Below are 17,164 nucleotides of genomic sequence, written 5' to 3'. Positions count from 1 at the left end.
AAAAGTGTGTTTTTCTCTGCCACGCTTCCAACAGGAGTCCATCAGGCTACTGAATATTGGTATCTTGTTCATGAGGGACTCTATGGTCTGTTGGTGGTGTGGCTGCTATCAAACAGGACTGATTTAACATGTGTTAAGGGGAGAGTCCTGGATGATAATCTATGTGCAACTCAATGCTATTGATAGAGAGAGAGAGGTACTTCAAAAAGCAGGTTTCTATTGGGTTTGTATAGTGGAAAATGGGTATAAGCATGGTGTAATTGAACCTTGTTTGTGTGTGTGTGTGTGAGTGTTAATGTAGGGGTGGAAGGAGGCCCTGGGTGTTATGGAATATATATATAGATGAACCTGTGTGTTTTTTTTTCTCTCTCTCTCTCTCTCTCTCTCTCTCTCTCTCTCTCTCTCTCTCTCTCTCTCTCTCTCTCTCTCTCTCTCTCTCTCTCTCTCTCTCTCTCTCTCTCTCTCTCTCTCTTTCACTCATTCACTCACTCTCTAACACACTCTCTCTCAAAGGGCATGTTGATGTGAACCTGTCTGTTTTGGGCCAGTGTTGTAACAGTGTGTAACATTGTCAGAGCGCCCTGTGCCCAGTGTCGATTGCTGCTTCAGAGTGTGTGCTGCTGTGGAGCTGTCAGGAGCTCCACCTGAGAGGAATAACAATCCGTGCATGTGCCTGTCTTCCTGGGTGTGTGTGTGTGTGCCTGTCTTCCTGGGTGTGTGTGTGTGTGCCTGTCTTCCTGGGTGTGTGTGTGTGTGCCTGTCTTCCTGTGTGCGTGTGTGTGTGTGTGCCTGTCTTCCTGGGTGTGTGTGTGTGTGCCTGTCTTCCTGTGTGTGTGTGTGTGTGCCTGTCTTCCTGGGTGTGTGTGTGTGCATGTGCACGTGGGACTGTGTCTGTACCTGGCTACTTGGGCACAACCTGGTGTGTTCATCTCTGTTTGTTGGTGCGTGTGCGTGCGCCCGCGTGTGGAGGTGGGAGGAGATGTGGGCGAGCTGCACGCGCCCCCGGCTCTCGCACGCACGCCCCGTCTGCGTCGGGAGGAGCGAGGTGAGATGTCACCGCCGCCGTGACTCGGTGAATTTGTTTACCAAACAGCCGTGTGTGTCACCCTGTCAGCCTGGCTGTGTGTGAGGCCTCTGATCATCCCACCCCCTGTCTACCTGCCTGCCTGCCACGCTGCCTCTCAGAGCCCCACTCTGCCTCTCACACCAGGGCCCCGTGTCTGGGAGCGCTGATCTGGATGAGGGGTCGGCGCCACCCATCACCGCTGGATGGAGGTTGGGGGGCGGGGGGGTTTGGGGGGGTGGAAGGGAGAGCTGAATGAGGATAGTGAGGGATGGGATGTATGTATTGCAATATCGTCTGGGGCTGTTGTCGGGGGCCGTGCTCGGGGCCCTGCGGGGGCCCTGCGGGGGGAAAGGTGGCAGCGTTCGCTGGGGCTTTAATGAGTTTATTTCATGTTGGCTGTGAAAGTTCCCTGGCTCTGTATTGCGGGCACTCAAACAGAGCCAGGGCCCATAAACACAAAGTGGAGGGTGTAAATCCAGACAGCCTGCCGTCTCCCCTCCTCAGCCTGCTTTCAGCATCTCTTCATCCACTCACAGGGGGAGAGCCCTGGGCTGGCCGTGCTCACACACACTCACACACACACACACACACTCACACACACACACTCACACACACACGCCAAGGGCCTGCTGTCTAGAGGACACAGCAGCTCAGATTGCTTCTGTCTCTGAATACTTTGACACTATAACTCCCACTACCTAGGTGTGCTGTGTGTGTGTGTGTGTGTACGTACACTGCGTTCTAAGGAAAACCGAGGAAAAAAAACAAGCTTCTTGAAAAAGCAGCGATTGGTTTAAATGGCTGCTATTTCACCTCTCAAGGTTTTGGATCAGAGGCTCTTGTTTCCATGACGTCAAAGAACAAGCGCCCCTCCCCCCTCCAGCACGGTGTGAAACGGTCCTCCCACAGCGATCTCCTCCTCCGTGCTGCGTGGCGGGGTGTTAATGTGCTGCCCCCTAGGGAGCAGGCAGGGGAAATATCACCAGTCAAAGAACGGAGAGAGTGTTAAAAAGGAAGAGAGGCAGAAAGGGAAGGTGGGGGTGGGAGGTGATACATTTGTCTTTTCTCTGACATGGTGCTAGTCCTGTGGTAAGGGATAACTGTGTGAGACAGTCTCTTTCTCATCTCTCTGTCTCGCTCTCGGTCTGTTTCTCTCTCTCCTCTCTCTCTCTGTCTCTCTCATCTCTCTCTCTCTGTCTCTCTCCCCCTAGCCTGTTTCCTGATATTGTCTTTAAGTGTACGCTCAGTAGCTGCCCTCTTGTTCTCCTCTCTTTCTCTCCTCCCCCCTTCATCCCTTCATCCCGTATGAACCCGCTGCCGTGAGTCATCTCCGCCTGCTTGGGGAGGGATCTAATTGCTCTCTGTCCACTTCCCCCCTCCTTCCCGCCTCCCTCCCCCCTCCCTCCCCCCTCCCTCCCCCCTCCCCGCCTCCATCCCCCCTCCCCCACCCACAACCACGTGGACACTCCTAAGGGGGCTGTCACTGACACTCTAGGCCGCCCAAAAGCTGCCTGCTTCCACATTCCCCTCCCCAAACGCTGCCCAGCGCCAGCACAGATGCCCTTAAAAGCATATGTAGAATGTACGGGTGTCTAGCCAGCTAGGCTCACAACAATGAAGCCCTGCCTCTCAGCGAGGCAGGCTCGGAACAACTAATAGAGGCAGCAGCGGCTTTTGTAATCACTGTCACAGGACCCCCCCCCCCCAAAAAAATTGAAAAACACAGCTTTCTCCTTTTCTCAACAGGGCAGAGAGAATTGTGGTGTATAACCGTTTGCAGCACACAGTTGTGATTGCCAGTTACTGCTGCTTGTGTTCTTGTGTTCTCCTGGCATGCTAGGATGGAGTGGATGGTGTAATTTTGGATGTCAAGATTTGTTTTCCCGTGCTCTAGTTAGCCCGACGTCTTGTAGTTACCCAGTGATCCAGTAGGTGGCAGTGTGCCTGCAGAGGAGTCGAGGGGTGTGGAATGTGCTTGGTCTCCTGTGTGTGGTCTTGTCTTTGTGTCTCCACAATAGCTCTGCCTTGACCGAGCCTTCTCATCCAGCTCTGTGCGAGGATGAAAGTGTGGCATCTTCTTAATTGGGGTAGTAATTTGTAGGCAATGCCTGAACCTTGGCATCATCAGAAACAGTTTCATACCAATCTGATGCCTGACAGACAGTGTACAAAGAGGACAAACAGGAAGAAGAAAACAACCCAGGGAAAAACCCCATCTTGATATGGCTCCTCCGTCCTGTTTACTAGCGTGTGATGCCCGTCACAGGCTCTGGCCTGGATGTGCTCAGACAGTAGGATCAATGGAGAATGCTGATACTGTGATACCTGAAGAACAGGCAGAGGAACGGGCAGGCAGCACCCTGGGTTGTCTGGGAGGACTACCAAGTCAGACTGCTTATGCAGCCAACTGCCTGTTTTGGTGGTGAGGGGGACAAGACTGCCTCGTGTAACCATGGCTCTGTGGATCCCAGCAGACATCTCACATCTCGGACTAGACAGCCAGCACATACTTACTGATACTGAGTATCCGAGGATTGGAAAAAACCCATCACCTGACCCCAATGCGCCTTTTTGTACTCATCCATTGACTACCATCTCACCTACTCACCACAACCTCCAAGAGGATGCTGGATAACCTAAAACATTCATCCATCATTGAATCATTTTCCATATCAAGTCTCTTGTTTAAACAAAATCTGCCATTGGCCACATCCTCTTCTTCTGTCTCTCCCTCCAGCTCATTTTGAGGTGCAGGTTCCCGAGCAGCCAGTGGTGGCGCTGTACGGCGTGGACGCCACCCTCGACTGCTCCTTCGGTCAAGTCGGCCCCTTCAACCTGTCTGACCTGAGCGTCTTCTGGCAGCTGACCGACACCAAGCGCAGCGTGCACAGTTACTACGGCAGCCAGGACCAGCTGGAGGACCAGGGCGAGAGCTTCGCCAACCGCACCAGCCTGTTTCCTGCCCAGCTGGCATCGGGCAACGCCTCGCTCCTCCTGCGGCGGGTGGGCGTGGCCGACGAGGGCAGCTACACCTGCTTCGTCAGGGTGGACACCTACGGGAGCGCTGCCCTGCTGCTTCAGGTGGCTGGTGAGTCGCGACCAGCTGTGTGTGTGTGTGTGTATGGCAGGGGGTACTTACACAGGGAGTAAAGTGGGGCCCATAGTGATCATCACACACTGCCCCCCCCCATGTCACTCCACCTCTCCTATCATTCCAAAATACAACTCTGACAGTAGTGATTAAACCCCTTATTTCCATCCAGGACTGCTCGATAGCTTGCACCACGTCAATAATCTCTGATTGCGTTCCGCGATGTCTGTCAATATTCAGTGATCATCGATGATCAGAACGATTGAGCGTTCCCTAACAGCTCTGTTGTGGTGTTGGACCGTCATCCAGCAATCACGGCAGTCGACTGCGCTTTTCCCTTACGCTTTATGGCTTTACGCATGACTTTCATCAACCCCTTCCCTTCCTACTCATCTCCAGGCCTGTTGTTTTATCGTTGCTTCTCGTTAGATGCATGTGCATTAGGCAGTGTTAATGCCTGGCATTTTTCCTCTTGGCTGGGGAGACAGGGAAAACAATGAGGCGGACTCAAACAGTGACAAATTGCCCCCTTTTCATGCATTAGATTTATAGATGTATTATTTTTAGCTGGCATTTACAGTTAACGTGGTAGACTTTCCTTCCCACAGTGCTTTGAGGAAAATGAAACGTGGTCTCCATGGAAATGGGCCTGTCAATCAAACCGGGGAAGCCTGGAAGGTTTTGTGTGTTGCCACACCGACATGCGTCTTGGTAGGGGACACTGTGTAGTTAGAGCCCACTTCTCACAGGCAGCTTAGGTCACTTATTGGACCACCCACATCCCTGTTACCGCACCCCTTCCTGTTGTTTGCTGTGTCGTGATTGGCTTGGGGAATATGTCCACTTCCCCTCTCCGCCTCTCTGCTTGTGTCTTCGCCCTGTCAGACCCGCTGTGCCAGTCCCCTTGCCCCTTCCCAGCCTTCCCCTCCCAGCCTTCCCCTCCCTGGGTTAGAGCTTGGCTGTGTGTCTCGCTCCTGGGACGAGGCGGGGGGCTGTGTCTCTCACAGGGGGTGTTGGGGGAGGTGAGGAGGGAGGAAGCTCCAGGACGTGCTACAGACGATGTCTGTGGGATCTTAAGCTCTGTGTTATGCTAAGCTCCCTAAATGTAATTAAGAATTTAATGGGAATCATGTCAACCAGTTCCCAGGGTGTCTCTCACTGCTGATAATCTAGCTGAACTCAGCCTCTCTCTCTCCCCCAGCCCCCTACTCCAAACCCCAGGTGACGCTGGCCGCAGACTCGGGGAACCTGCGGCCGGGCGAGGAGGTGGAGCTGACCTGCGTGGCCTACGGAGGCTACCCTGAGGCTGACGTGCTCTGGCAGGACGGAGGCGGGGCGCAACCTGACGGACAACGTCACCACCTCCGTGGTGGCCAACGAGGAGGGCTTGTTCAGCGTGCGCAGCATCTTGACGGTGGTCCTGGAGCCCAACAGCACCTTCAGCTGCCGACTGACCAATCCCTTGCTAGGGGAGGAGGGCCACGCCTCCGTCACCATCACAGGTGGGTGTGTCCGTCTGTCTCTATTTTCTATTTTCTTTCTCTCTCTCTCTCTCTCTCTCTCTCTCTCTCTCTCTCTCTCTCTCTCTCTCTCTCTCTCTCTCTCTCTCTCTCTCTCTCTCTCTCTCTCCATGGCAGCTGTCATCTCTGACCATGGCCCTAGCCTTCTATTGCTGTAGAGTAAACCAGCCTGTTCCCTGTCTTCTCACAGTGTTTTAATGCCGCCGCTGTTTCTCTCATCTTGTTTTTGCTCACACAGAGCACGCCCAGTTGCCCATTAAAGTCTTGTTTGCTTTTGTAAATCAATCCGCCAGTCAAATCTTCGTTGCTGTGAAGATTCAAATATTTTCCCCAGCTCTCCCTCCGCCCAGTGAGCGAGTATCTGTTCTGTTTCCACGGAAATGAATGGGAACGAACAAAATGTCCAATTACAGCCCAATGAGCGTAACCATCAGTTCTCGTACATCGTTAAATTAGATCAACGGGTAATTATTTCCCAGATGATTTCTATGAAACTAAAATAACTGTTCATCTGGCATTTGTAATGCAAGAAGGTGATAAAGCATTTAATTTCCAGGGTAAGTGGAAAGAAATAGCCGTTCCAGTAGCTATCTTAAGACTGGTCGCGCCAGCCTACTGCCGCAGTGTGCCACCCAGGAGCTGGATGTGCATGTTAGCCGATCCCCTCAGGTCTCCTTCCTCTCAGCCCCCCCTCCCCCCTCCTGGGCCCCCCCAGGCCCCTTCTCCTGTCCTCTTGCCACCCTGCTGGTGTACACAGTGTTGAGTGCATGGCGGGTGTGTATGGCTGGCCAAGGCTGGGCCTCTAATGGGACCAGCGCTGTGTGAAATAGCTCATAAATAACAGGCGAGGAGGCCTGGGTGGCAGCGGGCTGCAGGGGCCTGCTCTCTGGGCTGGCGCAGGGCTGGAGCTGGGGAGGTCGTGGGGGTCGAGGAGTGCTGCTCCGCTGGGCTGGGAAATGACTCTGGTCTCTGGCAGCAGGATGTGGAAGGCCGTCTGGCTGGAATGCAGTTAGGCAGGTCGGCCCCACGCCTCTGCTCTGGCGACCACCGTGTGGAAGTACGCTCTTATTATATAATCAAAAAAAGAAGTGGAACATATAGGTCATCAAGCATGCCACCACCTCTTAGCCAAGTAGGATTGGACTTGGATTTCCTGGAGCCGTGTCACTATACCATAGCAACAAAATCCACAAAGAGGTTGTTAAAAGCAGGTCACTGGGAGTGCCCGCGTGGGTCTCCCCCCAGCACCTATCGGAGGTGAGGGAAAAGGGAGGGACGTAGCAGGGATCTGAGCCAGCGCGGTATTTGAGGAGGCCTGATCTCCCTCTGTGGATGTGCTGAGGTGTCCGTCCTCAAACACTCCCGCTCACGTCTCTGGTCAGACGGACTGCCAGCCTTTGTTCTCCGCCGAGAGGCTGTTTAGGGTCGGCGCAGAAGCGGGCTCATAACGAAAGGTGATCTGTTCGGCTCTGCGGAACTACAGGCATGCGCTCTGAAGCCTTCTCTGCAGAGAGAGAGAGAGAGGGAGGGAGGGAAAGAGAGAGAGAGACAGAGAGAGGGAGAGAGAGGGAGGGGAGAGAGAGGGGGGAGAGAGAGGGGGGGGAGAGAGAGGGAGAGAGAAGGAGAGAGAGAGGGGGGGGAGAGAGAGGGGGGGGGAGAGAGAGGGAGAGAGAAGGAGAGAGAGGGGGGGAGAGAGAGGGAGAGAGAAGGAGAGAGAGGTGTCAGGCAAATGAAACAACATAACGGGCAAATTGAAAGAAGCAGGGGAACAGACGCGGTGAGTAAAAGAAAGGGATGGAGAGACACCAAACATGAGAACTCCTCGCTGAGAGTCAGCGTGGGCATGGTGAGAGGGCCCCAGGGTACAGAAAGACGATCGCTTTCTACCTCCGGAACTCTCCCAGTCAGACGATGGCCCTAACTTGTTAGTAAACAAGCTTCAAATATGTTTGTGTGCCGGGCGGGATACAAGGGGCTTGTTTGATATGGGAATGTATTTGCATTTGTTTACAAGAGCTGCTGTATGCTTAACAACTTCTGTAATTAATTTTGACCCAGCGCAACTCCTCTGCTGGTATTTTGGTGTGTGGATTGGAGTTTATGTAGTAAATACACAGTATAATCACAGTGCAGCGGCTACCAGACTCTGCCTTCTGACAATCCTATTACAGGGAGGGGTGAAATCTGCTTAGGATTCAAAGTGGACTACTCCCAAATAGGAGGACTGGAGAGAGACAGAAGAAGGGTGGAAGGGAGCAAAACAGAGAGAAAGAGAGAGAGAGACCAGGCGCATTAGAATTTCACACATCCAATCTCTGATTGAAAATTACAGTAGTAATATTATCCTCCCCTTGGGCCCCCCCCCCCCCCTAAAAAAGGACGTTTGACAAGGTGAATTTTTTGAATATGAACACTTAAGCGGGCGGTGGAACTGTGTGGTCTTATGGTTGTGGCGTGTTGAGACGCTGCATGAGTTAAGATTCCTGTGTGAATCATGCCTCTTTTATGATCAAAAGCACTTTGAGCGCCCCTCCAATCACAACAACTCCCCACGGTGCTGGCTACATCATACATTCTGCAGCCCAGCACATACTTACACACCTACCTTACAGTGGAGGTGAGGGTCTAGCAGAGCCCAGGTCAGACCTCACTATGTAGGTCTATATAATATTGATGGATGTATTTTGCAGATTAAAGTAAGGTTCAATCACAGCCAGCCACTGACAGCCCTCAAAAGACATTCATGGGCTTATTCCTGCCATTATGGAGCCTTCTATTGACAAGGAGAAGCAGCTGCAGCCCTCACATGAACTCAAACACCCTGCCTGCCTGCCTGCCTGCCTGCCTGCCTGCCTGCCTGCCTGCCTGCCTGCCTGCCTGCCTGCCTGCCTGCCTGCCTGCCTGCCTGCCTGCCTGCCTGCCTGCCTGCCTGCCTGCCTGCCTGACTGCCTGCCTGTATGTCTGTCTGTCTTTCTCTCTGCCTGTCTGCCTGCCTGCCTGCCTTTCAGCCTGCCTGCCTGTCTGCCTGTTTCTCTGCCTGTCTGCTAGCCTACTGTCACTACAGCTCAGACTCACTAAATCCTACCTGTGCTCTGCCTCTCCTCCTCTCCCTTCCTCAGCCCACTGTGACCTCTCTGCCATCCTCCAAACCCAGTCATGTCCTTCGTGGGACCTGGCATTTTCTCCTCATGGCTTCCACTGATCCTCCCTGAACGGGGGGCTTGGCTTGTCCTTACGGCGGGGTCTGCGAGGTGGCCGGTCCTCCGGGCCCTCCTCCGGTGCTGGCGCAGCACAACCTCCCGGCCGCAGCTTTAGATAGAGACGGAGGGAGAAAGGAAGGGAGGGACTAGAGGACAGAGAGTGGGAGGGAGGTGGTCAGCAAGAGGCCGATGACAGAGGAGGAGATGGGGGAGACGGGAGCCTGGGAGTGTTTGCTGAGCTCACTTGTTTCCCAGCGGCATGCCTGGCTGACAGGCAGGAGCCGGAGTCGCTGACAGTGGAGGATGGGGGGGGGGGGGGGGGGGCGGTCTGGGCTAGGCTACTCAGCTTCTCCAATCTGCTGCACTGTGTTCCCTGGAGGACTGCCCAGCTCCCTCGCCCTCATGGGAGGGCCCAACCCTTTACACCAATAGGTCTAGACCTACAGAAACGCACGCAATTGTGTTCCTCGCTCTCTCCCTCTCTATCTCTCTCTCTCTATCCCCCTCCCTCTCTCCTCTCCCTCACTTCTTTTGAACTCGCTGACAGGCACACACACTTGTTCAACGTATTTTCTTTTTCCACACGCACATCCATGCCTCCGTACGCAAATGTTAGTTTGAATCGGCAATAGGAGCCTGCATCACGGTCAAGTTAGATAAGTGGACTGCGGACAACACGGCGGCAGAATCTATTTTTTTTCCAATTTCTTTTTTCCTTCATTACATTTTCTGCTAGCCTCTTTCCTTTTCACCCCTCCGACCATGTTATTATCTGTTCCAGAAGCTTCTTCCTGACGTATGTTGCCGTCTAAATTGGTACCTGCCAGGCCTCTCCAAGCGTATGCCAGCCTATAAAACAAGCAAGCAGAGGAAGCTAAAAACAAAACACTGTATTACTCCTTGTTCCCCACTCAACTTTTTTACAGGTCTAATTTAAATGCAATTAAACGGATCCTTTGGAGAAGAGGAAAAACAGCCGTATAAATGAATCCGTTGTCAGCAGAGCAGCACACACACGCAGCTCTCCCGATGGAGCACTGTATTAATTAGTGTCCAATGTACAAACAGGCCTTCCTCTCTCTCTCTCTCTCTCTCTCTCTCCTCTCTCTCTCTCTCTCTCTCTCTCTCTCTCTCTCTCTCTCTCTCTCTCTGTCTCTCTATCTCTCTCTCCGTCTCTCTCTCTCTCTTTCTCTCTCTGTCTCTCTCTCTCCTGCTCTGAATGCACGCTCTGTCTTATCAGGAGTCCAGACAGAGAAAACAACCAAATGGGTAGATGGAATAATAGAGGGTGGGGGCCAATCTAAAATAAATTCAGGTAGGCAGCACTGGCAGCTTTGTAAGCACATTATTTCCTATCAGCGTTATTAACTGGGGACCACTTGTTCCTGTCACCGAGCTGAGTTGTTTGAATGTCCTCCTCCAAGCCATCACTATGGGAAGTTTTATCCCTGTATTATAGCCCAGCAATATTATTTGTCATGCTCTCACTCTTGTCGTTTGCAGCTCTGAGGGATTGTTGGCTTGAATGAGGGATTAAGGCTGGGCTGGTTCCAGTTCACTGCATTGCTCTCATAGAATCGTACAATCAGAGAGATAAAAAGAGCTTCTCCTCTTTGTATTGGGATTTATTCCCTTCTATGTTGCTTCTCTCCCTGCCATCTTCACGTTTTTCTTTCCTCCTGGTTCAGAAGTTTTTTCTTGTTTTTTTGTTGTTGGTACGGCTCTATGCTCTTTGTGTGGCATACTCTTTCGGCACATATAAAGGCGTTTGTGACTCACCTCTGCTGTGAAATGCTGTTTATACTGTGAGTGGTTTGTGTGCGTGTGTGTAGAGGCGGTGGGGGGTGGGGGAGGGGGCGAGAGGTTGCTCTACATTTCACCTCAGAGTACTCGTAGCCTAAACAGTCAGAGTGTCCTTGGCCCTTTGGGAGAGCTTTCCGTAGCCCCTAGTCACACTGAGGACAGTGACATATTTATGCCTGCAGGGAACCTGTCTTTTGATGTCCCCACCCCTGCTTGTCTTTCCAGAACAGGCTATGTATATGACCTCAGTAAAGAAGTCAAAGCCCCTCTTTTGTCATTGATCAGCCTCACTTTGATTTGGGCCCACAAGTGAGCACTTTGGGGGGAGGCCAAGGGGATGCCTACAGTGTACATTTCACACAGTCCCTGCTAAATCCTGTAAGAGGGATTGGTTTCGGGGAGGCCTGCCGTCAGTGTTTGCTTCACAATATAAAATCATATTAGCTGCAGCCTTTCAGAGACATTGAGCCAGAGAATGGCCACCGGAAAAAGTGGTTGGGCATACCTTCAAAGGCTCTCCCTTTAATTATTCATATCCATTTATTTGTGCTTAAACTCCACATGAGATAAGACCATGAATTGTTGTTCCACATAGGATGTTTGCACCCTACGAAAATTGCTTTGTTCTGGGCCATGAAACAATCCGAATCGATGGCTAACTATACACAAAGAGTATTGTCTAGCAGCGTAATGTCTTTTCAATTAGGAGTGCTAGGAGATTTAGCCTGTGTCTGAAATAGGCAGCTCTATCCCTGAGATCTCAAGAGAGACCGGTAATTGATTACAGTGTGTGTATTGAAAGTTAAGCATGTACCTAGTGTGGTCATCGCCCTACTGAGGTGAGTTCCAGCCACTCCTCTCTCCCCTCACCAATCCTCCTTGATCTGGAGCTTAGTCACACACACACACACACACACACACACACACACACACACACGCACACACACACCTCCCCAAACAGTGGGCGCACACTTGCACTGAACTGGAACTCCGTTGAGTCACTATGTATTTAGAAATGCAATCATGGTGAGTCATTTGCAGAGACTGCCCACTCTCTCAGAGTCATAGCGTAGAATACCACGGCCCTCTTTGAGATCGCTGGCGATCACGGCGCAGTGGAAGTGTCCGTTCCTACCCTGCCCCAGCGTCGGCGTACAGCAGGCAGACTGGAGTCGTGCCCTCTCCTTCCGGTCACATTAAGATCTGGCTGCCGGTTCGCCCTCTTTAGCCACGCCTGTTTCGCTGCCGCATGACGACCTGCAGCTCATGACAGCCAACCTGTCCAAAGGGAAATAGACTCACTCCTCTCACCTTATTAATTTTGTCAACTGTGTTTAATTTCATCCCCCACCCACCACCACCACCGTCTGGTCGTGGGTGGTTCCGCGGTAAGTGCGGCTTTCCATCAACGACGCGAGACAGCTCGCTGACCCGCATTTAAAGCGCCTGTCATATCTATAATGTATCTGTCTGGGTGCTCTCGGCCATTTACTGAGCTGTGTGAGGAGCCCGGCTTCTGCATAAACACGACGTGTCACTTCCTGGTGGGGTTGTTACAGTGTCATCTAACTTCTTCAGTCTGACTGGGTTTATGTGTGAGAAAATCCCATCACACTTAACATTTAAATAAGTAAACAATGCCAATACACCCGCCTTAAAGACATTCCTAATTGGAAGATAGGTCGTCTAGATAAAAAAGTTTCAAAAAAAGATATCACAGCTGTTCTTGCAAAATGCTGTCAAAAGCCAAAATAAAGTTAGAAAGTTAGTCAGTGGAAGTTTGTTGCATAACTAGGGCTTAAGGACACTTTCAAACTCATTCAAATTTCAAACTGCTGCTCTGGCTTGATCCTGCAGTAATAGAACATGATCGTTTCCTGATAGACTTTCCCAGGCCATCATCGGGGCCAGCCCCGATGTTTCAAACACAGTCATGTAGAGAGGGAGTGTGATATGGAGGATTGATGTGTGCGGGTGTGGGTGGGTGTGGAATAAGATTTCTAGAGAGAGAGGGAGAGAGCGAGAGAGAGAAGGAGGGAGGGAGGGAGGGAGGGAGGGAGGGGGGGAGGGAGAGAGGGAGGGGGGAGGGAGAGAGGGAGAGAGGGAGGGACGGAGAGAGAGAGAGAGAGATATGACACAGTATGACCACCTGCTGGTGACTAGAGCACCCACCAGGAGGGCAGGTGGGGATCAGGGATTAAAGCCACCAGCATGGGCACTCACACAACTGCTAAATGAGTAATAGAGGGAAACTAAGCACGTCTCTGGGCGGTATAATGAACCTGCCTGTGGAACCTTGTGTTCCATTATGGCCACATTCACTCTTTAGCTGAAGGGAGAGTGTTCATTCACAGGGTTGAAATAAGCCCCTTTGAGAAGCATCGTTACTGTACATGCTCAGGCAGCGGCTGAATGTATGTGAGTTCAATTTACAAGAACCTGTACTACAAAGGAGAGGTGTGTTAGCTGCTTGTCATGGCAGATAATATATCATTTGATTATGTAAGCTATTATTTGAGAGCGCTGGATAATAGAGAAACTTACAAAAGGAGGATGGAGAGCGTACAAACTTTCAATTCAGAGTTGCTGGAGTTAAGTGTGTTATCAAACATTTAGATCTATTGTACCAGTAGTCTCTTGGAGTTAAGGAACTCTTTAGGAAACTCTTAAGTGAGTGTGCACTCACGCAAGCACACACACACACACACACAAACGCTGAAAGAAATCACATATCCAGTGGTTTTCAAAGCCCTGGGACTCAAGTCTTTGAGTTCCTTTGTTAGTGATCGGACACTCGACAGTATGTTAATTGCGCTGGAAAACTGCATTTTTCATTGCAGGGGTACATGGTAATGTTCAGCTCCCCTTATGATCAGGATGGCCAATAGGATTGGCTGTATACTCTCACCAAGCTCTCTACATAACTCTGATTCACACATCCGAATCAAGATCAGTTGATTTCACCAGTATTGTGCACTGTGAAAATAATCATAAAACAATATATTGGCCATGGAGATATTTTGGAGAGCTTTTGCATGCCCATTGTCATATTTTTTGTCAGGCTAATAGATAATGAATACTGGAAGATAATGGATGTTGTTATTCACTCTGTATGATCAAGCTAGCTACCCTTTACTGGACTGTACCACTGCACCAGATAGCTACCCCATACTGGACTGTACCACTCCACCAGACCCTCCAAATACCGAGAAGCTAAGTTCAGGTGTTGCAGAGTGTTGAAATGAATTTACTGCCTGGTTGGTATTTACCGTGCGCTGTGTAGAAGGAACACTATTTTCTTTGGCTGAAGGTCGATGGAAGGAATCTGTGTGGTGCTCTGAATGGAAGTGGAGGCTGAGGGCCTTCAAACCTCCCGCTTTGTTCTGTTCTGTGAGTTCAGAGGGGGATGTGTGTGTGTGTGTGTGTGTGTGTGGGGGGGGGGGGGGGGGGGGGGGGGGGGGGGGGGGTTCGTATTGCTGAGATACATGGCCATTCCAAAGAAGTGAGAGAGGAAGACTCAGCCAGCCATGTGTGAGGGGGTGGATTATTTGTTAAGTGCGCACGTGCACACACACACACACACACTTGATTTCTTTCTCCCCTGTACTCACTCTTGTAGGCTCTACTCTGTGCACTGACTAAGTAAACAGACGGTGTAGTATATTGTCCGATTTCTATATTGTCCCAATTCTTTTAGTCTTGTAATGTCGTAACGACGGATCAAAAACATCTTTCTTTCACCGGGTGTATCGCTGTGTTCACAGTGCAGTTTATTCATCTGCACCCATACCACACTCTCCTAGGTAACTTGTAAAGTATTTATTAAATTTTTACCATTGTACAGTCTCTTTGGCACAAGGAATTACTAATTAGCATGCCTGCTCTTATAAGCATCATATTGTGTTGCTATGGAAACAGAGGATTGTGCACTTCCGTGTACGAGCTTACTTTGAAGACTATTCTAGAGTGAGAACAGGCTCTGTCGAAGACATGTAGACTATTCTAGAGTGAGTCAACCCCTACCTCAAGCTTCACCCTGAAACCTAACCTGAACCCTAAACCTTACCTCAGCTCATAACCCTAACCATACAATAATCCCCTAACTCCTAACCCCAACCCTGATTGAGGATCTAACTGTAACCCTAAACCCCCGTAAAATATTCTAGAAATAGCACTTCAAGTTGAACTTGACTAAGAAAGGTTCACCACAAGGTAAATTATTTCTTAGTTTACTATTCTTGTGGGGATTTCTGGTCCACACAAGTGTAGTTACACAAAGCAACATACACACACACACACACATACACACTCATACATGCACATTTCTGCCTGTACCCCTGCTCTGGAGCATAGAGAGCGTTCATTCATCTCCACAGTAAGCACAGAGGAAAATGAGAAATGCTGTATTATAACGAGAGCCCTAGGCAAAGATATACAAAGGCATATCTTTTTAAGAAAATTCCTGTCATTATATATTCTCCTGGTGATACTGCAGAAGGCAAGACATACTAAGAAACGTGCTATCTCCACTAAGGCTTGGGGGAGATGTGGAAATGGCTTACTGCTTTGTGATCAGTGCTTAAACTTAACACCTGTCATGATGTGTTTAAAAATGTCATCGTCACTGATGCAACTCTCTGGTGTATAACCCCCGTGTGGTTTTACTCAATTAAACAATTCTCGGTAAACATCTAGAAAATACAGTATGTCAAACATGAAGATCAAACACCTAATCGCTCCATGTGTTGGCAAGGTGCGATTGGCCCTAAACCAGTGCATATGTACGGGTTAGGATTAGATCTGGGCTTTAATGCCTTTGGCAGGATGGCTTGAAATTTGCATTTCTCTTTCATTTCTCTCAGTCTCTTTCAGTTCTCTTGAACTTTCTCCCTTTCTCTCTCTCCATGTCTCTCTCACCTGTCTCTCCCTCTATCTCTCTCTCTCTCTCTCTCTGTCTCTCCCTCCCTCTCTATCTCTCTCTCTGTGTCTCTCTCTCTCTGTCTCTCTATCACCCTCTCTCTCTCTCTCTATCTCTCTCTGTCTCTCTCTCACCCTCTCTCTCTATCTCTCTCTCTCTGTCTCTCCGTCCCTCTCTCCATCAGAGCCGTGTGGCCTCGTCTCTCCCTCCTCTCGGCTCTTTCACTCCACTCCAACTTGATCAGCTCGGCAGATTGTCGGTCGTGGCGCTGATAGCTGTCACTAGCGATTCCCTCCTACACAATCCCTCGCTTCTCTCTCAGACCTTGTTTTAGAGCTAATTAAAAATTTAGAGAACACGACTTTTCAAACTGATTATTGCACCCAAAGTTTGCCTGCCCTGTTCCGGCTCATGGAAGAGCTGGGAAAAATCGATAGACCACTCTGCCTCCGACATCTTAATGCCAGCCTCTGTGGAGGGAGAGCGTGCGGTGGTGATGGAGTCTCTGTCAGTTAGCAGACGTCAGAGGAGGTTTTTAATGGAGGCCTCTGAGGGGCTGGGAGGGACTAGGGGAGGGGCTAGGGGGAGGTTGGTGGAGGAGGTGTGTGTGGGTTGTGTTATTCTCCCTCCCACACTTAGCAAAGTCCCCCCAGGCCAGTGTTTATAAACTCCGCCGCTGCCACCACACACACACACACACACACACACACACAGGCTCGGGTGCTAACAAGAAAGCCATGCTGTTTGCTTTGAACAGTATACACACTTAATTAGCCTTCCTACTGGGGTATGGGATTAGAAGGCACCATAAGGATGAGAACATCACATTAACCTTGCTAGGGGCACATTTGAGTACGATTTAAAAAATCATCTTCCTGAATGTACCTGGGGTTGTCTTATTCTCTTTTTCATGCATCGCCAAATCCGGTTGTATACATTCCCTTGTTTTACACACCATACCTTGATCTGACTGGGAGAGCTGAGCCCGATGCCAGGCGCTGTTGGACTCCACACAACACCATGAGACATGACATAAGATGGGGGATTTAGTGGTCGCCATTTTGGGTATTTTGTTAGCAAATGCTTTATGGCACAGCAAACACTTTCAAATTCAAATTTCATTGGATATGTACAGTACTTAAAATTGTGCATCCAGGTTGAATTGAGAAGGTGCTGTCCTTCATAAAGTCAAAAATGGATTCCGACTAGTTTTTGCTCAAATCTTGTTTCTGCTTATTTTGTCATGCTTTGTTAATCCAAAACCAGGTCAATCTAACCAACTGGTAGCCCTGCCCTGCCATACTAGCCTTGCCTTGCCTTGCCTTTCCACCTTTCCACCTTTGCCAATACCAGCCATGCCCAGTTCAACCCTGTCCTGCCCAGGCATACCCAGAACATGAGTATTCAACTGCAGGGAGTCTTCTCTCCTTGATGGATCAAATCAGCTGTCACAATCATTTCAGGAGGAGGTGACCTCCCTCAACTCATCATCTGAACCCCCAGACATGTGCTGATGGCCGAATCAACTTTCAGAGAGGACTGAACTTAAACCAACACCATTCAGGC

At 50.3% G+C, this 17,164-nt stretch overlaps 1 protein-coding gene across 1 annotated transcript in view; it reads left to right on the top strand.

Annotated features, from left to right (window-relative positions):
* The window catches only part of cd276 (CD276 molecule), a 51,355-nt gene that overhangs the window by 7,696 nt on the left and 26,495 nt on the right, over positions 1–17,164 (top strand). The window contains 3 exon segments of the mRNA XM_047041592.1: positions 3,804–4,154; positions 5,359–5,486; positions 5,488–5,659. Of these exon segments, the coding sequence (XP_046897548.1) occupies positions 3,804–4,154; positions 5,359–5,486; positions 5,488–5,659 (651 nt within the window).

The sequence above is a fragment of the Hypomesus transpacificus genome, chromosome 19 (assembly GCF_021917145.1).
Source record: "Hypomesus transpacificus isolate Combined female chromosome 19, fHypTra1, whole genome shotgun sequence".
NCBI classification, from domain to species: domain Eukaryota; kingdom Metazoa; phylum Chordata; class Actinopteri; order Osmeriformes; family Osmeridae; genus Hypomesus; species Hypomesus transpacificus.
Note: the sequence above shows the minus strand (reverse complement) of the source record. Positions and strands in the feature narration are given on the sequence as shown.